At 42.6% G+C, this 24,778-nt stretch overlaps 1 protein-coding gene across 3 annotated transcripts in view; it reads left to right on the forward strand.

Moving 5' to 3' along the window:
* Adamts16 (ADAM metallopeptidase with thrombospondin type 1 motif 16) overlaps positions 1-24,778 on the forward strand; it is a 119,432-nt gene that overhangs the window by 3,714 nt on the left and 90,940 nt on the right. For all 3 annotated transcript variants that reach the window (XR_015045399.1, XM_021180538.2, XM_085830965.1), the window contains exon 3: positions 1,730-2,061. Coding sequence is in view for 2 of the 3 variants with exons in the window: in XM_021180538.2 (XP_021036197.1) it covers positions 1,730-2,061 (332 nt within the window). In the remaining variant the exon portion in view is untranslated. The remainder of the gene's footprint in view (positions 1-1,729; positions 2,062-24,778) is intronic.

Genomic DNA, 24,778 nt, shown 5'->3' on the forward strand with positions numbered 1-24,778 from the left:
TCAACCTTCTCTGACTCTCTTAAACCCAACCACATAGCTTTTGTGGCTTGTCAGTGGCCATTCTCCGAACTTCTGTTTTACCTGTCTATTACTTGTCAGGAGAGAATAGCAACACACAGACAAGTGCCTGTGCCTACTCAAAATAAATTGGTGGTAATTACCTTGATATTGCTCACCTATAACCAAGTCATACTTTATACATGAGTCTGAAAAATGTGTCTACTCATGCTGAGTCCAAGGCAGAGACCTGGTTACAAAGCATCTAATAGAGCTAGCTACCTCTTAAGACAGGGTTGATAGTCCGGAGTGGAAACGTGTGTTTACAATGTGGCAATTGGTCAAACTCCAAATGTGCTGGCCGCCAGTCTGGAGGATAGTCTGCCAAATTGTCAGGCTAGACCTGTCTATTCCCCCTGTTTAAAGTGATGAGCTTTGCAAAGACACCTCACTGTACATTCATAGAAACGCTGATACCATGCTGGCCTGTTGTGTTTAGTGATTAGGGGAGAAAATATACAGGCATAAAGCCCAGCCAAATTTTGTATACAATTGGACACACTCCATGCTTAATTACTGATTTCAAATACTTAAACCAAGCTAGCTAATCTAAAACTAAACAACAACAACAAAAAAATTTAACCTTGGCCACAGGTCTCAGCTGATGATATGGCCGAGTAGCCAGCTGTGACCCTGATCTAGACGCCCAGTCCTTGGCTCCTCCCTCCTGGAAAGATCCATCCCTGGGCTGTGGACATGGAGAAGATATTGTAAATGTTAGTGATGAGTACGGAAAGACCTGTTTATCATCTTAAAACAATTAAAAAGATGATTTCCCAGAATGGCAGACAAGATACACAGGGACAGAAAGCACCGGGCTCAGTGACATCTCTCTGCTTTCTGTGGAGGGTGGTGACTCTGGGTGCTATTGTAAAGGATGCTGTAGTCTCAGCCATGTAAGTCTTACAGAGTCTGGAAGTTTCTTTTGCTTTTTATAAGTTGTTGTAGTTGAATGCTCTTCAGACCAAGACACGAGAGAATATAATGATGAGACCTGGCCCAGGGGTGGGCTCCCAATGTTGTCACAAGAACCCAGCTGGACAAAAGGGAGATCAGAGCAACAGGCAAGTCCACCGTGGCTCAGGGATGCAGCACGTGAGCATTCCTCTATAGTGTTCTGTGAGTCCTGGTGTGTGACTCTAGTCTGCCTGTCCTCCTGTGTGTTCAATGATTTCAGAATTAGCAAGACTGGCTGTCATGTTTTCTGTGTTTGTTTTTGTTATTTTAATTACAGCACTTGAGGCCAACATTCTTTTCTTGTCAGTCCAGTGAAGGCTTTTATACAAAACATAAAGTGTATAGAGAAAGGAATGCTTCACAACTTTTATAAAGCATAAGATCCCCTTTTCATTTCTACACAGTAAGAGATGAGGGAGTGATTTCAACATCCACCCACTCTCAAATTCATGTGGAGAGATAAATAACAGAGCAAAAGGAGGAAATTTTGGAAGCAAACTTCAGATAAATCTCTGCTGCCATAACACTTTATTACTGACACAGCAAATTCTACTACTCATAAACGGAAGAAAAAAAAATACCACATCAAAGGAGAGCTGCTCCTTCAGGATTGCACTTCATTATTTACTCACGGAGCAGCTGTCATGTGTACTCACTGTGAGATCCTTCTCAGAACCCTGAAATTACTCAGCCTCTTCTCTTCTCTCAATTTCAGAGTATGACCTGGTGTCTGCCTATGAGGTAGACCACAGGGGGGATTATGTATCCCATGACATCATGCACTACCAGCGGAGGCGTCTGAGAAGAGCTGTGACCCAGCCAGGAGGAGATGCCCTGCATCTAAGGCTTAAGGGCCCCAGGCATGACCTACACCTCGACCTGAAAGCTGTTAGCAACTTGATGGCTCCTGGATTCATGGTGCAAACTCTGGGGAAGGGAGGCACCAAGTCTGTACAGATGTTTCCACCAGAAGAGAACTGCTTTTACCAAGGATCCTTAAGGTCCCAGGGGAATTCCTCAGTGGCCCTTTCTACCTGCCAAGGTTTGGTGAGTACAGACAGCACTAGCTGTCCACAGGGCATGAGGTGCCTGAAGAACAATGTCACTTGTTCTGTTACAGCTGTGGATATTTCTGTGATCTGTGACAGCAGATGGAAATTGCTAAGTGGCTCTTTAAAATATTCTCTGCTCTATTCTTGGGTCAATAGAATGATGTTTGCACTCACTGTCTGGTGTTCTAAAAAAAAAAAACACAAACCTATAAGAATGCTTGTTTTTGAAAGAAACACACATAAGAGATTGTAGCCAGGTCTGAATACGTTAATGATATTTTTCCATTGTTAATTTTGAGTGTAGGCCCATGGTGAAAACTGGAGAAACGGTCATCGTTTAGAACCAGTTATGTATTAATGTTATATGCTGATGGTTTCGTTGTCTTGGCTATTTGTTGGGATGTGTGCAACCATTAGAACACTGTGTCTGCCATCTTGACAATGGCTATGTGCTTATGCATCCTGGAATCCATCCATGCTGAGGCCATGCTAGTCTTCTCAGACTGGCAATCTTTCTAGGTGCTTTCTGGTCTTTGGGTTTCCAACAAGATATTGATCCCAGCTTCAGGGAGTTCAGAATAAAGAGCATGTGGCCCAGCAGTCTTTTGTCTTCTTGACATGACAAGACGCCCTCACAAAAGTGACTTTAACAAAGATAGTTTATTTTGTCTCACCTTTGTCAGTGCTGAGCATCATATGGGAGGAGCTATAGAGTTAGAGGTAGCTGGTGACATTATATCTCAATCAGGAAGTTGGAGGAGATGAATCCCTATAGGTACTCAGCTTGCTTTCTCCTTTTTTGTATAGTCTGGGTCTCCTGCCCATGGACTAGTGCAACCCAAATTTAGAATGAGTCCTTCCTCCTCAGTTAACCTGAACTAAGTGGTCTGTCTCAAGAGTGGCCAGAGGTGTGTTTCTATGACAACTCTTAATCCTGTCAAGTTGAGAATCAATCTTAACATTCACTGCAGTTATTCATTAGAATTACACAGGCAGACATCTGGATGGATGTTCTTAAGATAATTTCATATTTTATAAGAAGTACTATTGGAGGTGGATGAGTCAAGAGGAATTTAGGGGATATATGTATATATATATATATATATATATATATGGTCAAAACATTGATTTAAACAAAAGATTTGGGCATTGATTTCATCTCTAGAAAGGCTTCTATTTAGTCTTATCTTCTTTGGGAAGGTAGAATTAAATTCTTTCATCTCACAAAAAAAATCTGTGTATGTGTACGAGAATGGTATATGCTGAAAGACTGTGTTCATATGTTCCTACCTAGCTCCTTAGAGCACTTAAGCACAGGCAAACGCTTCTAAATGCTTTTGAAATGCTAACAGTCTGTCTTTGGTGGAATGTGATATGAGCTGATATCATGCTTGCTTCCTTTGTAAAAGACTTTTGGTTAGAGAGTAGACATAAGGAGTTGCCTGAGCCAGTGTGGTGGTTACTTCACATTCGTGAAAAGCATGAGGACACATGGATGATTTATTCCAAACTACCAAGAAAAATAAATCATCTGTAATTAAAGACCCAAACATCTCAGGTGACACCCAAAACATTGAGACATCCTTGGCTTTGTTCCCGAAAGATGTAATCCAGGAAAGAAAGTGCCTGCAAGTCATGGCCTTCTAAATTCAGTCACCAGTGCATTTGGCCATAGAGAATGGGGAAGGTGCTTCCAGTTAGCAATGGAGATGAAGGCCCACTGGTAACCTAGAGGTTCCTAGCAGCAGAGGTAGCTGAGTTGTTCTAGGGAATCTGACCATGAGTCTAAATGGCTGGGAATAGTTTGAGACTTTTTAAATCGATTTGAACTTGATGGGAGTTAACAGCAAAAGTTGTAAACATGCTTTGATGGAAGATAGAGAAGTGATAAAGGTAGACCAGAAGGCTTTCTCTGGGCAATAAACAATGGAAGCTGATACTGAGACCATGAGAATGTAGTCTACTCCTGACCTTCTAAATGCACACAGTGCAGTTTTTCTTTCTCTCCTAACAAAGAATCAGAGGTATATGATGTCATAAAGGACAAATTATAGGCATTTTAAACAAAACCACCCAGTCCTCCATCTTTAGATGATACAAACATGGAGCTGGTCCCCAGGGAGCAGTGCGCTGGCTTGTTTTATGTCTCCTTTACACAAGCTAGAGTTATCTGAAATTTAGAAAATGCCTCCATGAGATTCAGCTCTAGAGCACATTCTTAATTAGCGATTGATGGGAGAGGGCCCAGTCCATAGTGGGTTGTGCCATTCTTAGGCTTCCATAAGAAAGCAGGCTGATCAAGCCACAGAGAGCAAGCCAGCAAGCAGTGCCCTCTATGACTACTGCTTCAGCACCTGTCTTCAGATTCCTGCCCTCTTTGAGTTCCTGTCCTGACTTCCCTCATTGAGGGACTGCTACCTAGAAGTATAAGCCAAGCAAATTCTTTCCTCCACATCTTGCTTTTGGTCATGTCCTTTTGTCATGGCAACAGAAACCTTGACTAAGGCAAGCTGTTAAGTCTGTTGTGTGTTCCTGATGGTGGTTGCTCTGTCTTTCAAGTCTGTGCACACTGAATGACAGCTCCTTTCATAACCATTGACATATTGACTCTCATATTTAACCAGAGTCAGTGGTCCATCTCAGCGCTCAGATGAACTCTCTAGTTTTATTTGCTTCTTATACTGAGGATAGAACTGGGTCCTCCATGCTGCCAGACAAATACTGTCCTTGTGAAATGCTGAAGGCTGGAGCTGAGGTTTGCATAGGGCTTCCCCCCACTGACTCCACTCATGCTGTTCCCTGATGGGAGCTCAGAGAGAGAAGAACATTGTGCTATTTTCTTGATGTGGAGCCAACATGCAACCACAGTCAGCATGGAGAGGAACTACAGGCTCTGATTGGCCTTTCAAAGAGGCCTGAGACAGGGGATTTTGTGGGGTAAGAGGAGAAGCTGATATTAGTTGGATGATGAGGTCAGGTTTTAAACTCCTTTGTGCAAACATAGATTGTCTCTGTGGTTTTACGCTGGCCTGTCAGGCTCTAGTAGGGAAATTCTGAGCCTGTGATAGCCGAGGGCCTTTACATGGATACTCCAATTCCTGCACATAGCCAATCTTGTAGAGACAGCTCTAAATTGTGCTCCAGTGGTATCTGGAGGCCTTTTCTGGAAAGACAGCTTAAGCACTTAGTTATTTAAAGGATTTATGTCTAGTGCTCACAGGCCATAAGCATTTGTTTCATTATCATCCACACTTCGGCTGAGCCCAGGAGATATACTGAAGATGATATCTTGTCTAGTAGGAAATGCTGTGTGCCTCCTGCTTAGAACCCATAGGATACAATATTACTTTTCATAAAAAAAAAAACCATACTGCTTAGGAATAGCATATTTACCATTCAACTAGAGAAAATGGTGTATGGTGTATGTCCGTAAGAAAACACAAGTTTCAAGTATATATGTGTAGATCCACTGCCCCATCTGCCTCTACCCTCTGGGTTTGAACTTGGAAATATTCTCCTCACAATCCTCTAGGGAATGAAGATGACTGTGAAAGATCATTGGTGGTATCCTATTGGCAATAAATATATACTCACCAGGAAAAGGATGAAAACATACTCACAGATAAAGGGGATAAAACACTAACACAAGCAGTTCTTTAGAAGTTGCCGTCAGAGCAATGGATCCTGGGGCAAGAAAAACATCAGGTGAATAAATTGCTTCCATTGAGTTGGCTTATGGCCATGTCTGTGAGAGACTGTTTTAATTGGTGATTGATATGGGAGGGCCCAGCCCACTGTGGGTGGCACCACCCCTAGGAAGATGAGCCTGGGCTATGTAGAAGAGAGCTTAACGTGAGCTCCAGGGCTAGCCAGGAAGCACCATTCCCCCATGATCTCCACTTGCACATCTGCTTGAGTTTCTGTCTTGATCACTTTTGGAGTCAGGCTGCAACCTGAGTGTGGAAGCAGAAACAAACCATTCCCTGCCGAGTGGATTTTACTACGTGTTTTAGCATAGCAACAACAAGCAATCTAGAAAGGTTTCAATAATGAATGAACCGCCCCCCCCCCAGCATGGTAACTCTGTAGTTTACCCACTCTGCATCCCAGGAGATAGTTGCTGTCTCCTGGGAAAGACAAGGGGATGGACGAGTCCCTTACAGGTCAGAAAACAGGAAGTATGGATGTGAGGGGAAATTCAGCCCATGCTGGTAGGAAGAGGGCAATGTCCAAAAGCCACGTGCAAACTCCGGTCCCATTTAGAGTTTGATTGTTTTGATCAGAGATAGAGACATGGCGAGCATGTGTGTGAGGCAGCTGCTAACACTGCTAAACTGTGTAGTCCTATGATAGCACCACCTGGGAGCCTTGAGAGACTGATTTTTACCTATTAAACTTAAGATTACACTGGGGAAGGTCTCGAAGAGCTAAAATCATTTCTAGTCATCTTGGTTCTATCTCCAAGTATTTTCAATTGGAAGTATGTTTTGCAGTCATTCACTGCCTTTGGGTCTCGTAATTTTCAGCCTCCTTTTCTGTGATGATCCCTGGGGTTGGGAGGAGGGGATCTGAGTGGATATTCCCCTTCAGGATGAAAACTCTGCAGCCTCTTATTCTCTGCTCAGTAACCAGGTCTCTGTTGATCTGTTGATTGTCATCTACTGTAAACTCACCCTTCTCCAATAAGTTTGAGAAATGCACTGACATACGCACATAATAATAAGACATTAGGAGTTGGTTTAGGGTTATGTGTACTTAGAAAAGTAATACGCCTCCTCTAAGGCCTGTGACCTTTCCTAGCCATAAGTTTATGACCATTCCAGATATGCCAGGTTTTTTTTTTTTTAGACTATCCTATGCACCATGCGAGAGTACTTCTGCTCTCATCTTATAACCTCAAGATGTTATTTAATAACTAAAATTATTTTTCTTATAATAAATTATTATTTTTCAAACTTAAAAACAGAAATGTGGGGTTGGAGATTTAGCTCAGTGCTAGAGTGCTTGCCTAGCAAGTGCAAGGCCCTGGGTTCAGCTCTGAAAAAAAAAAACAGAAATATTGGGATATCTGGGATAGAGTACAGGGCCAGAATATGTTCCAGGTACCTAGCACACCTTGCATCCAAACTTGAGAAACACCACTATCAAAAGAGAGATAGAGAGGGAAAGTGAGAGGGAGGGGAGGGGGAGGGGAGAGGGAGAGGAGGGGGAGGGGAGGGGAAGGGGAGGGGGAAGGGAAGTGAGGGGAGAGAAGGAGACTGAATATGCCCTACATTTATTTTGGTGTACACATAAAGAGAAAAAAATTGTTTTATAATCCATTCCAGCTGATATCTTTCTACAACTAGTGCTAAACACTCCAAATTCCGCTTTGAAGTCTGTAGAGTTTTGATAAAACTACTCTAGAAGTTCTAATAGCCAATACTTCCAAAAGAGTTTGTTTAAAAATCCATCTTGTTGGATATAACAAGAATAGATTTTCTTAAAAGATTTCAGCTAGTTCGGTACTTAGATTGGCTTTTTATATAAAAAGTTAATATGATTTAATGACATATGGCATAATATTTGCATGAAATTCAGTTCTCCTGATCTAAAGTATTATTTTTGTTTTGGCATTTCTGTGTAAAGCAAATATAATTTTTCCTAAAAATTACATTTCTCTCCTGCTTTCAAATATATTTCAAAAGAGCATAAATGTCACAAGGAGCCCTAGTGCTTAAAAGTCCTCTCATATGGTTGGAGAGCTTCTTGGAGAACTGGTTTGAACTGTACTCAGTTGTATTTCCAGCCACAAGCTCCAGGAATTCCCTGGAAACTCCAGCCATTGAGAGATTTTTCTACAGCAGCCAATAAATCCTAGAAAATGCTGAAGTTCTGCCAAACTTTCAACTGATGGAAAAATGTTCTAGGGCCAGGAAAATGAGAAAGCAGGAATAGAAAGCAAAGGGATCAGTACTGAGGACAGACAACAGAGATGATACATGTTCTGAAACGTTGCTTGGCAACAGCATCCACAGATACCTACATCTTGGGAGTCAGGGCCTCTGCTCAAAGTCAGCTATAATGAAGTTTGTAAGACAATTGTGGAAAAATACTGGGGGGCTTCAGAAACATCTATTGGTTACATAGGAATAGATACAATGTAAGAAAAAGTTTGACTCTTTTGTTTGCTTTTGAGATTACAACTTAATTATATTTCTCCCTGCCCTTTTCTTCTTTTAAACCCTCCTCTCTAATCCTCCCTTGCTCTCTTTCAAATTCATAGCCTCTTTATTTCATTAATTGTATATGCAAATATACATATTGCATATATGTAAATATGTGCATATATGTAAATGTATACATATATGTGCATGTATGCATAAATATGCATATATATACTTATATGTGTGCATATGTATGCATATGTATGCATATATGTATATGTGTGTATATGTGTATATAATATTTATTTATATTTATACATATGTATGCATATATGTATATGTGTGTATATATGTATATATAGTATATATATATATATATATATATATATATATGTATATATATTTCTAACTACAGCCTTGTAGTGTACGCTCTATATAATGTTACACGTTTATATGTTTTCACGACTGATAAGCATTTGGTGAGCTCTTCCCTGGGGAAGACCACCTCTCCCACTCCCTGCTCGCCTTAGTTGCCTGTAGTTCTTTATGTAGGGCTGAGGCCTCATGGGATTTTCCCAACCACTTTGATGGGCCCATCCATGGGTGTCATTATTGTTCATGTTTTGCTAGTCATGCTGGTGGAACTTTATGGGTACAGGAAGCATAATCTCGCAGCAAACTCCCTGATTCTGTGACTTTTTTTACACTTTCTGATCCTTCTTCAGCAATGTTCCCTAAGACTTAGGTGCAACAGCGTTTTGTAGATGTATCACTTGGGACTGGACTCCACAACTCTGCATTTTGATTGGTTGTGGTTTTCTGTAGTAGTCTCCATTTGTTGCAAAGAGAAGTTTTCTTGATGATTATCTGTGATTATATGGACAAATATTTAGAGATTTTTATTAAGGATTATGTTGGTTTAGTAATTTGGTGGTTGTAAATTATCTTCTAAAAACTGTGACCCCCATAGCTCTGAGTAGTTAGCAAGGTTTCTAGTACCAAATGTGACTTCCTTCTTTTTGGGAGGGGAATTCACTTCAATAAAAAAGATGTTGGTTGCCTTCAACCAACATATGTGTACCTCTATGGCACCCTTAAATTTAAATAAGTGCAAATAGCCAGAAATACATTAAAGTCATGTTAAATGAGATTACCTTTTGTGTTTTAACAGATTATGGGTGTTTCTAGAGGCTTAACTATTAATGTTAAGTCAGGTTCTACCTCCTATCCCCAGGCTCCCAGAAATAAGATTTGGTCTCAAAATATATTTACAAATACCTTGGCCATAGAGCTAGGCTGTTCTCTGATTAGCTATAATTTAAAATATCTCATTTATTTTTGCCCATATTCTGCCACATGGCTGGTTAACTGTGCACCGGTGCATGCATTCATCTTCTCACATCTTCTCAGTGAATCTCCTGCCTGCCTCTATCCCAGAGTTCTTTCTCCTCCCAGTTGTCCTACCTCTACTTTCTGCTTAAGCCATAGGCCATAGGCCATAGGCTCTTTAATGGACAGGTGATGCATCCTTATAATACATAAGATATTTTCTCTATACTTAACATGAGATGCAAATAATAGAGAATTAGATAGGTTTAACTATAAGTCTATGATTATGACAATATGTGTTTTATTATTCTTACCTCATTTTTTGAGATTCTAATAGTAGTGTGCTTTGGCATCATTACAAGCCGTGGTGGGGTTTAGGGAGTCAAGGATGAAGCTATGGACCTTATATTTTTATTAAAAGACAAACAACTGACTTAACTGTTAGACTTTTTTTTTGCAGAGACTGTGACAGTAAAGCAATTGGAACCTTGGCCTGGAACATGCATGAGGTAGCAGGCAGGGAAGATACAATGACAGGCTTTCCCATGCTTATCCTGTGGAGGTTCTAAAGTCCCTTTGTGATAAAGCAGTTCCTCTCCTGGTCCCACCAAGGGCAGCAGTCATAAGCTTTCTTACCGTGGTCAGACTTACAGCAATGGTTTCTATAATCATCATGGGGTCACAGTGCTCATGTTCCATCTCAGTGCGGCAAAGATTCTTCATGACCAAGATCTCTCTGAAACCATCCCAAAGGACCAAAACAGAACAGTAACCAAGGACGTTGAGAGATGGTTTGTTTGTGGGACTGTTTTAGGAATAATGGTGCACAAACCTACCGTGAAGGAGTAATGTTGAGCAAACCCAAGCCCCAGTAAAAAGAAGCTCTTTAGAGGTGCTGTGTGCTCTGAGCTGGGAGCTGGTTGCATGTTTAGCTCATGCAACTTTGCTTTCTGAAATCTCACTACTATCGGGAGGTTTCCTCGTCATCATCATCATCTGAAGTCGCCTGTGACGCTTTGCATGCATTGAGTTTACCAAGAACAGTCCAGTAAGGAGACAGAAACTACATAAATTATTAGGGGAAAAAGCTAATGTTATTCATCAAGAAGCCATGAGAGAACGGAGAGTTCAAGAGACTCTGACATCACCATCGAAGACCCAGAAGCAGTGAAGGCTGAGGGAACCGAGGGAGATTCTGCATTATTAAAATTCAGAAACGGGCCTCAAAACTTTGGGGATGAGGAGCTAGCCGGCTGTTGCTAGAATTCGGAAGCAGCAATGTGCATCAGGTGGTTGAGGAAAACCACAATCCAGGATTATCTTCAGTTACTGGACAAACTGCAACCGACAGGTGGAGGTGTGTCTAACTAAAACAGAAAGCAAACCGGAAGTCCACAGGAGAAGGAGAAAGTGGTAGGGAAGATCAGAAACGCACAGGGATAGAAAGGAAGAAGCTAGAAATCGGCCTTTCTGGATTCCATGTTCCTGGTGTCCTTCTGTGGAACTGGCAGAGGTGCAGAGGCAAAGCACAGTGGGGTTTGAGGAGTATGCTGTCAGCCTCACAAAGAAAATGTAAAAAGAGAGACGGGAAACAAGCTCTTCACTGCGATGGCAGTGTGGATGTAAAGCGATGTCTGTCCACATTCTTTAATTTTGCCAGTGAAAATGTGCAATAAAGCCTTCAGTACAAATTCATAAAATGAATGAATTGGTCTTAAGGCAGAATCAAGAATTCTGTTGCTTAACAAATAGACACAGCCACGGGTCTGCGGGGCTAATGAAGACTCCACAAGCAACTCATCCCATGTCTATACAGGAAAAGGGGAAGCCTGTCTCAGGACGTCGACCTTGGTAGGAAGGGCGAGCCTGTCTGTAGGTGGGATGGAGCTATAGCAACCTGGCATGCACAGGTGTTTCTCCCCAGGCAGGCTGTGCTTGCCCTCTTTCGGCCCTGGTTAAAGAGTGTGCTCTTTGTGTGAAATATAAAGCAGTGTAATTTTTTCCCAAGAGGCTTTGGGGCTGTATCTAATGGCATGTGCAGGGATAAACTGGTGCTCGGGGGACTTGTATGTACAAGTGTATGTGTGTGTTTTCCATTTGTGAGTTTGGCAGCTCTAAATCATTCCTGAAGGAGCAACTGGGGAACCATTATGCTCGACCTGAGGCCATAGTCGGAATCAAAGTGAGTTATATATCAGCAGAGGCCTGTCCTTCCTCACCATGGACCTGTCTCAAGCAACCAAACCTCAAAAGTGAACTCTAAGCCACGGTCACCATTGCCCCAAGTTGGTTCCTCAGGTTTGGGGTTTTTTCTTTTTTTTTTTTTGTCTTTTTTTTTTTTTTTTGTCTTTTGTGATTCACCAAATTTCATTACAGTCTAGAGTGGTGTTGTCCCTGGGCACTTACTGCATGCAGTCATATGCTTTGGTGGCAGTGATTGTTTTGTTTTGTTGTTTTCTTTGGAAATTCATTGCTTTAACATTTTTATGCACGAATATCACGTGTTTTGAGAGGCATTCAATCAAACAAATCCAAGGATTTAAGTTATTAATAAATTGGTGATAATTTCATATATACATATATATATTAATTTTAGTAAACTAAACAAAAGATAGCTGTTTTAAAGTTCATCCTGTTTTTTTGTTGTGAGCCTAGCTTTTAATGGCTGAACCACCTCTCCATCTAGGGAGGCAAAGGCAGGCAGAACTCTTTGAGTTGGAGTATAGCCTGGTCTTACAGAGAAACCCTGCCTCAAAACAATGACAACAACAACAACAACAACAACAGCAACAACCCAAACAAACAAAAAGATCATTGTAAAGAATTTAGGTGGGATTTCTATTTCTCAATCAATAGCAAGTAGACCAAATCAGAGAAATTGTTACATCAAATTTTAACAACACTACCAACAAAATCAATTTGTCACAAAACTAATCATTCTATAAGTTGATTGGTTTTCAGGTTTATGTATATGATGAAGTGATAGACAGAAAACTTCATTAGATATTTCCTAAATTACATGGTATCTGTCCAGTTCTACCTTTGTGCTTTCAATAGGGGTACAGAGACACTACAATGGCTTTGCCTCAGCCTCTCAGATGTGTATTTTCTTTAATCAACAGGCACATGGCAAGGATGAGTGAGTCTCATGCATTAAGCATTCTGAGAACGGGTCTTCTGCCATGCTGAGTTTTTTGTCAAAGTGGCAGGTGACATGTACTCTGTACTGGGTTTTAGGGACAGAGAGAGGCCACATGGTGTACAGTAATAAGAGAACACCAAAGATTTATTTTCTTCTGCCAGGAAAGGGAACCGTACAGTAAACAGTTCTTCAACCAACATGTAGGACTATTGGAGTCTCATTTCTGCCACTGAGATAAAACATGCTGACGAAAAGTAGTTTAGAGGATCCCAGATTTGCTTTAGCTTGCAGTTCTAGGGTACAGTCCGCGGCACTGTGAGATTAAGAAGTTAAACAGGTGATGACTTTATTGTCCGGTGCAGAGGGAAACTCGTGCACACATGCCTGTGCTCACCTCAAGAATTTTCTTCTATATAGTTCAGGATCCAAACATGTGGAATGTGCTGCCCACTTCAGACTTGGTCATGATCCAAATGGTACCTCAAAGACATGCCCACCCCAATTCTGACCTAAACAACCCCTCACTGAAACTTCCTAGCCAACATGACTAAGAAGCTAACACAACAAGGACCCGACTATACACACTTTAGAACACATACCACCAAAGAGTGTAGGGCTTACCTTGGGAAGCAGATGATCGATCGATGCACAGTCAGAGAAGATACTGATGGAGGAGGGATTCAATCAAGATGCTGGCTGAGAGCACAGCTCAGTCTAATGCCTCTCACTAGCCCTGCTGCTTTCCACAGAGCTTCGGTCTCCATTATGCTTGGCTAGTGGGGATCTCTGGTGGGGGTGAATAAAGGCTGAGTGAGGATATGTCAAAGTCCCTACCTTAGGAGATGGTGTGGAGGAACTGTATGATCGTACTCTGTGTGAGCCCCTCTCTGCCCATTAGTGAAGGATATGGCACAAGCAAGGCTAAGAAAACCGCCACACTCAGTCATTCAAATATGGCCGAGGCTGGCCTCCAGGAGAGTCCCACAATGGAATGCAAATATGATTCTAAAATATTTTATTTTCTCCATAACCATTACTGGAATTATAGTGGGTGATTAAAAGTATAAACATTGAATCTTTGATCTGTCTTTCTCCCATGTTAGGCATTGTTTACTCGCTTTTAGGACTGCCGTTTATGTCCACACTTTGGGAAGAAGGTTGTGTATGCTCAGCACCTGGGAGATTGCTTTGTGTGCAACAAGGAGTCGTAAATGAATAAAGTGCCCTGAACAGCTAACATCTGACTCTGCATTCCCAGTGCGGCAGCCAAAAGAGCTATAACCCTTGTTTTATTTGCAGAGATTATGTAACCGAAGCTTGGGGAGTTTGGACTATTCTCTCTGCAGGTCATCACTAGGCAATAAAATAAAGAGTGATGGATTATGGAATAATAAGCCAAAAGAGAAGCTTGCGTATTTTATAGCCCTGTTCTATTTCTACTTGAAATGTACACTTGTGGAAGACACGAGGAAATGTATAGTAAATGCTTAATTATACAGGGCAGTGTGCATGCCACAGGCAGAGTCACAGTCATTATCTGTTCCTGAAGGCTAGTGCTATCATTTAACCTTTTCTGTGCCCATTCCCCCTCACTATCTGCATCCCCCATGTTGATGGGATATATAACATGGCTGCATGTTTACCAACTAAAAATGGTTTCGCTCTAATGTCAGTACTGACTTCCCACCTCTCACTCCAAGCAGTTTGGTATGCTAGTTAGGAAAGAGCTTGTGGGGCTACTCACTTCAGTAAAGTTAACTACCAGGAGCTCCCGTGTTTTAACATTTCCTGCCCTCCCTGATGAGTAGGGATGGCCATGAGTGCTTGGCATGCTTCCTCCTCCTAGAGGTGACACAAGTGCCTCTCAGTTCCCCAATGCTTTAGGAAATGCATCTGTAATTGCATTTGTCTTCTAAAAAAACATCTCAAGAGCACTGTTTGGAAAAAATAGCAACATTGATACAGGACTCAGTAGAGCTACAGTTTCTAAAGAATTTGAACTGGAATTATGCAAAAGCTGACATTTACTTAAATTAGGAAAGCACTCTTAGGATTAAGGAAAACCTGGGGAAAGAGCAAGGTGAAGAGCTGAGAAACTTCCAGCCTTACCTCCGACTGAATTCTATGTTCAGTAGTGGCTGGGACCTGGAGAATCCCGCTTAGACCTCACCATGGAATCTAAGAACCTTGTGTGCCCAGTGCTACACCAGGCATTTGAAAACCACAGGGTCTGAGAGAACGTAAACACTTTTGTTTTTAAGTGGGAGCAAGTGACTAATCTCCCAGAGTGCAATTTAAATGTCAAAAGGTCTTAAAAGCACAAACAACCCTTAACATTACAGTATCACGTGGCCACAATCATAAATGTACATTTTATACTAGGTGCAAAAGGTAATGCTATACATGGTAGCAAGACTACAATATACATTGTATCAGAACTCCATAGCCGACCTTAGAGAAGTGAGAGCTTCATTTTAACAGCATATCCTACTCAGTTGCATAGTTTGCAATTTAAACCTATTATCTGGCAATTTTTCACAGATTACATTTCACTTTCATGCCATGCCCTGCCTTGAAAAATGGATTCGATTTGGAAACTTCTAAGGAGTCTTCTCTGTTTGTTCTTGGTCTCAGGGTCAACCCCCAACCACTTCTGCTTTCTCTAGTTTCATCTTTCCATCCGGCATATCAAAGGGTGACCAACTCAGGCTCTGCCATGGGATAGAGCAGCTGGGACTTAGCTGCCATTGATACAGTGCACACGTGGGTGAGGCTGATACAGTGCACACGTGGGTGAGGCTGATACAGTGTACACGTGGGTGAGGCTGATACAGTGCACACGTGGCTGAGGCTGATACAGTGTACACGTGGGTGAGGCTGATACAATGCACACGTGGCTGAGGCTGATACAGTGCACACGTGGCTGAGGCTGATACAGTGCACACGTGGCTGAGGCTGGTACAGTATACACAGGGGTCAGGCTGTGGGGTTGTAAGTGTAATCGGTACTTTCTTCCTGTGTTAGGAAATGTGGATAAAGATTCTGCTGGTCTCAGTACAGCCACAGTCGGGAAGCAGAGGCCAGGGATTACTGCTTGCTGGTCAGCCAGCATTTTCCTTTCTCCTTTTTATTTGGTCTTGAACTCGAGACCACAGAGAGCCACCCACACTTGGGACAGGCACTTCTTTCTCATGTAATTTTCTTTGGAAGTACAAGACAGACATGCTCAGTTGATAAGAACCTACGTCAAGCTGATGATGAATATGAAGTATCATACCATCTTATATAAAGGGAATCAAGCATATTACCTGCCAAATGCCGACATATAGCAGGAGGAGCCCAAATCCCAACCCATGTCCATTGGACTCCAGAATGTGAGGAACTTTCCACCCACACATGTTCTTCCATTCAGGGACATTTCCTCTCAACCTCTGGAGTCTCAATGACTGTTGGGCTAACAAAGGGTCTTATATGTATAACCCACGCCTTAATCATTTGGTATGTATATGGGATACAGCCTCCCTCAGAAAATTCATTCTGGGAAAGAGTTTGGAAGGCACCTGTGGCAGTCACAGATGTAGTAGTCAACACTCTTGACACAATACTATTTAGTGAGGAGAGAGGAGGAGAGAAGAGGAGAGGAGGGAAGGAGAGAGAAAAGGAGAGAAAGGGAGGGGAGGGGAAGAAAGCAGGGAGGGGGAGGAGAGAGACAGGGGTAAAGTGCTGTCATGCATTACATCAAAAGCAGAGCAGAAGCCCAGAAGTTAAATTACACCCACAGTCATTTCCTTACTTGAGGTGCTTCTCAGCTGTCTGGACCTGTGAACAGCTGTGGCCCTGGCACAGTGTGACTTTCAGTGTGACTGTGCCAATAATAGACATGGAAAAAGTACCATGGTATCAGCACACTCATGTATTCAAAGCTACACATTCACACACCATATGCCCATTCCCATTCACATACACATTCTCACTTTGTGCACAGACACACATACACATTCACACACCCATGCACACACATACACATGCATACCCCCCCACACACACAAATACACACACACACCATACCTGCCCATATTCACTCACACACTCCTATGTAATGACTTCACAAGGCTGTCCTTTCAGAAACTTTGTTTTGGTGAATGACTCTGGGGAGAATTGAGCAGGAAGGATCCCACCAGCTTAGAGCCATACTGAGAACACCAGGCTTGATGTCCTGGTAGGGACTGTACTCTCCTCTATGGAACATTTACTGTGTTAAGGTCTTATGTATACTCTGATCACAATCCTTAGCTGTAAGGTTTAAAGAAGCCTACTGCCCTAACAGAAGGGTTACATATTCCAACCATTCATGTCAGGACTGGGCTCAGGGCTCCAGCACAGTGGAAGTGGACGGTAGGAGAGGAGGTGTAGGTAAGAGTAGCCTTCAGTCTTCAGCAGACACCGATGTGTATGATGTGTGGTGGGATTGCAGAGCGGTATGAGAGGACACCATTTGGAATAGGTGGGGCTCCCCTTTGAAAATCTACCCAAGGCTCTGTACCTGTGACCTAATTAATAACTTGGAGAGTATCTATTCAGAGTAATTCTCTAAGCCAAAAGTATATAAAGAGCTGGCGAGTTTGTGAAGGCCAGATAGAGCCATGGTCATGGCCTTTTGAATTCTCTGCAGGTCCTGATTCTCAAAAGATGGTCATCAAAGCCAGCAGATAGTAACTGAGTGGGAAGATGATGGGAGAGATGACAGAGATGCGTCTCCGCTGCTTCTGGTTGAGACAATTGCAACTGTTACAGTGAATAAAGGAGTTACATAATAAAAATAAATGGATATATAATAACTGAGTTATAGTACTGGTTAATGTAAAAAGTTTACTTAGCATTCTGGTCATCCTACTTATATCCTCTGAGACTGGCTTTCTGGCCATGAGATAGGAAAAGAAAAACATTGCCACATCTTTGGGGTTCCTTTGAGTCCACAGGGGCAACAATATCCTCTACCCACTGCATATATGCATATGACTGCATGTGTTCTTGGTCATGTCAGCATCCTCCGTTGGAGGATTATAAATGTTAGGACTTTCAAAGATAGCATCACAGTGGTTTAGAGGGACAGTAGTGAGCAGCCACAGCAGCCAACCTAGACTGGACATTTTTTGGGGTTGTTTGCTGGGTGTTTATTATCTGCTAACCTTTTCCTTTGCTTGTTTTGTTTTGTATTTTTGCTCTTCTAGAAACAGTGGGTCGGTCCAGGCATTATAGCCTTAAACAATGTCCCACCGATGAGGAATAGCCCAGGTTCTTGTGGAATAACTGGGCTACTGTGACGTCAATGTTTCCAGGAGGAAAACAAGACATTATTTGTGTAATAAATTCTGGACAGCAGCTTCTTAGGGAGTTCTTTAATAGTCCATCTCTATATGTACTGTGACATCTTCAGAGATCTTCATGAGTATCAGTGGCCACATCAGCTTGCATGAAGATCATATAATTTGAGTCTAACAATCTGAAAATACCATCTGTCCTAACATTTATAACCCTCCAAGGATGCTGACGTGACCAAGAGCATATGCAGCCATATGCATAACTGAGCCTGGAAGCTATGAATGGTCCAATTTGGTCTCCATAGTAACAGATGTTTAAAGCAACTCCCTAGGTCATTACATGTGTAGTAGAAGTAGGGTAAAACTGTATTGGTGCAGATGATCACCTCCTGGCCCTGAGTGAAAGGCCTTTGAAGATCATAAGCTCAGTTCATACAATGAACGGAGGGGACTGTAGTCAGTTTGTACTTTGAAATTCCTCAATGACCTTTGCATCAGGAAGCTTAGGTGTCTAAGTCTAACCTGCTTGAAAATAAATTAGAAATTGTCCATTATATTAAACTCCATATAGTCAGATTGTGTTTGGTAGATGACTTAGAAAACCACGCTTTTCTTCAGTAATAGCCTCTGCCCCACTCTACCACACCCCAATCCCCTCACCCCCCTGTGCCCAGCTCTGGAAAAATACAAAATGACAGAGCACAGTATATACACATGCACAACTCATGGCTTGTCTTGGTATCAGACCTGTGAATCTGGGGAGCACCATTGCTTTCATTGCATAGCCCACACCAGCTGATTCATATCATCCACAGAAAGAATGTGTTTTACATTCCTTCAACAAAAAGGTTTAGGCTGTGGGTGGACATGGAGGAGGTGGTAGATTCGCAAGTAACATCCATACCTTCTTTTGTGAAGTCATGTTCAGTTCCTGTACTGTATCTACAGCAGGGAACTCACGGACTTCTCACCACCTTCCACTGGGGCAGAGTGGGAAGGGCCATAGGCTTTCAGATCCCAGATGCCTCTAGAATCTTGATGATCAAAAGCATGACACACAGACCTTTCTGCTCTACCCAGCGTGAAGTTAAGCTACTTGAGTCCACATCTCATTCACCTCTGGGGATGGCTGAGTCCCTGCTCCTCTTTGCTTTTGCAACTATCGCTTTGCAGACAGTGTGACCTTCCATCAGCATTTAGACATCTGCATTTTGTGGGTTAATTCGTGTGTTTCCCTAGGATGTTTCTCAGAATGACTTCCACTTAGCTTTTCTCAACTCCCAAGAGGCAACTGATATTGATAAAGGACTCAGCATAGGATCCCAGAGGTCCAGGATCTCCAGCTTCCCAGTCAGGCTCCCAGAGCTTCGGGTTTCTTTATTCTCCAAATGTTTGAGTTAAAGTCGATGTAACAAAATCTAACCACTTCAAGTGCATGATTCAAGAACATTTGGGTAGTTTACGCTGTCATGTGAAACCTTCTCTATAATCTGATTTTAAAGGTTTATATCTGTATGTCTGTGTGTCTGTCTTGGGATTGTATACTACATGTGTGTGGGTACTCCCAGAGGCCAGAGGGGAGTGCGAGATTCTTTGGAGCTGGATTTACAAGTAGTTATATAACTGCCGTGAGTGCCAGGACCAGAACTCAGGTTCTCTGAAAGGGCAAGTACATTCAACACCTGATCCATTTCCCTGGTCCCCATAATATGACGTTAGCCATTGTCATTGCCCCAGGAAGAGCATATTCCCTTAGCACTCACTCCCTATTCCCACTCAAGCCTGTCAACCGTGCTGTCTGCTTCCCACCTCCACTGCCTGCTTTAGAGATCTCCCTGACTGCAGACTGTTGTTCTGATTCCCCTCTCAGCACAGTGAATGTGGACTTGTTCACAGGACAGTGTTTCTCATCTCCCCGGTTCATTTCATTATAAAGGGCATCTGCTGTATGAGTGGGGCACTCACCAGTGAGTGGACATTCAGATTCCTCCAGCTTTCATTTCTTCATAACAATAACTGCTAAGCTACACTGTGCATCTTTCCCAAGGCTCTGGATCATAACATGGGGCAGAAAGAGTTGCATTATAGGCACCCAATAAGAGTTCACAGTCCTCTCACATTCACAGATGCACAGCACACCCACCCGGAGCCTGTACTCAAGGGCTCTGCTGTGAGAGACGTCCATAGCATGACAGAGGAGAAAGGAGACACTGCCCTAGGGATTGAGTTGACATGGAAAAGAAAAACAGCTGACTCATGAGCTAAGTGTGAGTGAGATACATGACCTCATCACAGATTTCCCCGGCCTCTCCTTAAGTACAGGGACAGGAGCCCAACAGTCACATAGGGGCGGTGCAGTATATGGGGGAAACATGTGGGAATTCAGAACCAGCCAGTAAGGCCGAGTGTCAATAACCTCATGACACACAGCTTCTACTAGAAAGCACGTGTGACGTTCTGTCTTTTCCAGAGTCCCCCTGCCACTGTGGCCACCTGCTGCATTTCTGCCAGAATGTACCTAGAAACAGGCATCACCTACAATCACTCTCTTCTTCTGCAACTTGCCACACTGCCCTTTGACTTGGTCATTTCCTCACTGCACTAAATCCTAAGACACTCAAAGCTGTGTCTATCTCTTTTGCAGGTTCCAAGCAGTACTTCCTCTTCCATAATCTACCCTGTGACCTTAACCAGTAACTGTAATTCCCCCCTTCACCTTGGAAGCAGGCTTATTGAATGTGCATAGTGACACAGTAAAACAGCCACAGAGATATCCTATTTCCAGAAATAGAATGCAAGTCCCTCAGCACAGGGGTATGTTCTGATACACATGGGTGACATACAGACATACATGCACAGCTCCAGTCCTGGAGAAAAGCATGCTGAGTGCTGGAGTCACGCCCAGCAGAAGGTACCACTGGTGGGAAGGTACAGGATGGATGCAGCGTTGGGAACAAGGCCTTGGTCGAACAGATGCTTTGAGAGCAACATGATAACAAGCAAGTTTCTATTCTGGGCCATCCAGGCTGAAGGATGAGAAAGACCCAGGCAAGTGGATGACGGAGGGTTTGTGTGCCAGGAAGACTGAGGACTGAGATAGAAGATTCTGAGACCAAATAATCTGTTTGTTCTTGGAACAGAGTGGTGGTTGACATGACAGTGTCCTAACCCAAGTTATGTGGGTGGTTGGGAGCCTGGGAGGAGCTGAACAGACTACAGCATGCAGGCTCAGGACACCCAGCCAGGTCAGCATGTGTATTGTGCTCATCAGTGGTCTCAACGCTATCATTATCAAGTGAGTCGGCTGCTTGTACTTCTCACTTTAGAAAATCTAGAGGAAAAAAATGTAAGTCAAACAAGAAAGGTGGTTGCCAGAGTGCAAGTGTAGCCTGGGGGTGAGAGAGGTGGCTTGAACTCTAGGGTCAACCTCTAAAAGTTGAACTGTACCTTCTGTGACAAGCTGGAGGAAATGCTCCCTGTCTGAATATGGAGTTCCCCAACTGTCTTAAGCACTGGATGAGGAATGTGCCATAGGTGTATACTACAGGAAACACAAAGATCACAACCTGCCACATGCAGGTGCAGAGCCTCCACAGTGGGTGACCCCTTCTTCTGGCTCACGATTCCTCCACTGTTCATAGGTGGATGTGCATCCTATCTGAGACTTTTCTGAAGTGTCACCTCCTATAGGAAGCCTGACTAGCTTCTCTGTCTTAGGTCTCTCCCTGCATGCGGATGTCCTTGTTTAGCATGAGCTGTTTATTTCTTAAAATAACATGGCTTAGATTGCAACTCTGCATACATCAAAGGAGACATTGCTACATCTCTTTTGTCATCCATCTCTAGGGCCCATGCTTTAACTTAAGCTGGAACAAGGGCATTCATCTGTTTGGGGAATGTGTCTGGATCACTCAGTGGGATCCTCGGTCTGTGCTGGTAAATGACCCCTGCAGAGTGGGGAGGACAGACACAGGATTAAAAGGACTGAGTCACTTCTATTGTATGGAACTGAACTGATATCTAAGTCCCAGGCAATCTTAGAACCCCATAAGAAGAACAACAATACTAACCAACTAGATCCCCGCAAGGCTCCCACAGGGACTAAACTACCAAACAATGAATACACATGGAAGGACTCACAACTCCAGCTGCATAGGTAGTAGAGGATGACCTTATTTGACATCAATGGGAGGAGAGGCCCTTGGTCCTGTGAAGGCTCGATGGCCCAGTATAGGGGAATGTGAGGGTGGTAAAGTAGGAGTGGGTGGGTGGGTAGGGGAGTACCCTCATAGAAGCAGGGGAAGTGGGGTGGAATAGGAGGTTTGTGGAGGGGAAACTGAAAAAGGGGATAACATTTGATATGTAAATAAATAAAATATCCAATTAAAAAAAAGAAATCTGTGACAGTTTCATCTATGCCGTTTTTAGATTGTTTTTGATAGCACCAATAATTTCCCATGCCTCAACTATAGATGGTCACTTGTTTAAACATTCTGTCTATTGCTGTAAGTTCACATAGCTTTGTATCAACCCAGAGCAGTGTCATTATGTAGTCAGTCTAGGACAACATGCTCCAATTGTTTTAACTGGGACGATATTTCAAAAATGCTATGTTGTGTGGCTGTAAAGATTGTTTTTGAGCTGAGGCTATAGCTCAGTGGAAAAGTACCTGCCTAGCATGCCCGAGGCCCTGACTTCAATCCTAAATAAAACTGAAACAAAAAATGTCCCCTATTGTACATTATGTACTCTGCATCACAGATAAATGTTGTAAGAAAATCTCAGTCAGTGTTTTGAAACCTACTAATCTCCAGTTGTTCAATGGCAGTGCTCTGACATTGTCCAGTAGAACTTCATATCATGATAAGAATGTGTACTATCTGATATGCTGGCTACATAGGAGGACTGAGGACTGATAGATGGAAGTTGAAGTTTCACTTTCCTTAAAGTTGACCCTGGATGTCTATTGAGTCTTCTGAGTATCCCCAGAACTGAATTTAATTTTTTCAGTTTGCATTACATTTAAGTTTACAAGCTACACAGGATCTATGAGACAGTACAGATAGAATGTTTGGTGTGATAGTCAGTACAATGGTCAGAGAGAGATCAGCATAGCAGATTAATGTAGAATGCAGGCAGTTGTGCATCTAATCTCTCGGAGTGGGACTTGCCACTGAAATGCTCAGCCATATCTTATAATGGTATCAGTTATTTTGGCTCTTTTTCATGTTTTTGCTCATTAAATATCCATGAAGGTGTCCCATTTCAGCATGAAAACCAGGTTTTAGGTTGTTGGGCATCTGCTCTGTAATCACATTGATTTTTTTACTTTTTCCTGACTCATTTATTCCAAATTTCTTTCATATCCACCCTATTCTTCTGGGTTTTGGTGGTCATTCATTGCATTTTTAAAGACTCGTGAGTTACTGAATAGTTTTAACCTCAAGTAGTCAGCCCTAGTTGTATACATTTGAGCAATGCTAATAGACTCATGCTTGTATGTGTGTCTCTCCATCTATATATGTAAAAATAATGATTATATAAGAAGACATCATGGATCTGAGAGGGAAAGTCAGAGACAGGGAAGGAGGTATTTGTCGAAGGAAGATGGGAGTGATGCAGACACAGCTCTCATGTATGAATTTATCAAAATGGTAAAATTAAAAAGAAATCTTCCTTGATTTTGTTAATGAGAGAATTCAGAGCCTTGCGGGCCGGGGGTCCATAAAAACAGAGTGTGTACCAATGACTTACCAATGACTGTGTGCAGAGTTTCTTTCCTCTTTATCCTCAGTTTCTCTTTGTGCTTGGCTTCTTGACCCGCTGGTTAGTAACTGACAAATACCCCCATGTTGCTTGCTGAGCCCCTTTCCTCATTGGTCGGTACCCCACTAGGGCCTGGCTTGGTCTCTAACAATGATGACAGCCCATCAAGTGCCCAGAGAACAGTCATACTCTCATTTGTCCCTGCTTAACTGGTGTGGGACACTGTCTTTAAGGACTAGGAACCAGTGTGGAAGAGCTCCCTCAACATTCAAGCTCCTTGCTATTTCCTTTGTCCAAAGCTACCACCATGTTCATGTTGATTTTATTTCTAAGGCAATTGTATTTCCAAGGAGTTACATGTGACGCTAACTCAGCTGATGGCTGACTTTACTAATTACGACATGTTGGAAGCAGGGTATTCAATGGGGGCAGTGGCCACTATTACCACAGAATTCCTTACGTTGTAGCAAGTCAGCATTATGACTCTGGTCCAGGTGGGCCTTGAGCTCTAAGCAGAAGAGTTGGTGTGTAACCTTGGTCTCTCAGTGGTTCTAGCATTCTTTGCTTCATCTCTCTGAGATCAGAGGAGGCTACTGGCTCTGCTCTACAATCAGCGGTTTTACTCTCAGCAGGGAATAGAGTCACTGTCAAATGTGGCACCAAAATACGTACTATTTTTATAACAATTGTGTGATTTCTGTTTGAACACTTTTACTATGAAACTAGTGACTTGATAATACTGCTAACAAGCTGCTATGATTTCCTGATGTTTCAACTGAAATTTAGGACAGATAACTAACTAACTTAGAGAAACAGGATACAAAGCAGCTGCTCACAAATGGACAGGCATGAAAACATTGGTGTTTTATGATGATGGTGTTTTATGATCCCTGAGCCCACCATGAAATTCAATCATATTGTTTAATCTCCTGGATCTAGTCATTTCCTGCTGTGCTGGTTAGTTTTTGTAAACTTGATACAAAATATAGTCACTTGGGAAGAGAGACT

The sequence above is a fragment of the Mus caroli genome, unplaced genomic scaffold (genome assembly GCF_978045245.1).
Source record: "Mus caroli unplaced genomic scaffold, Mus_caroli_1 scaffold_15, whole genome shotgun sequence".
NCBI lineage: Eukaryota > Metazoa > Chordata > Mammalia > Rodentia > Muridae > Mus > Mus caroli.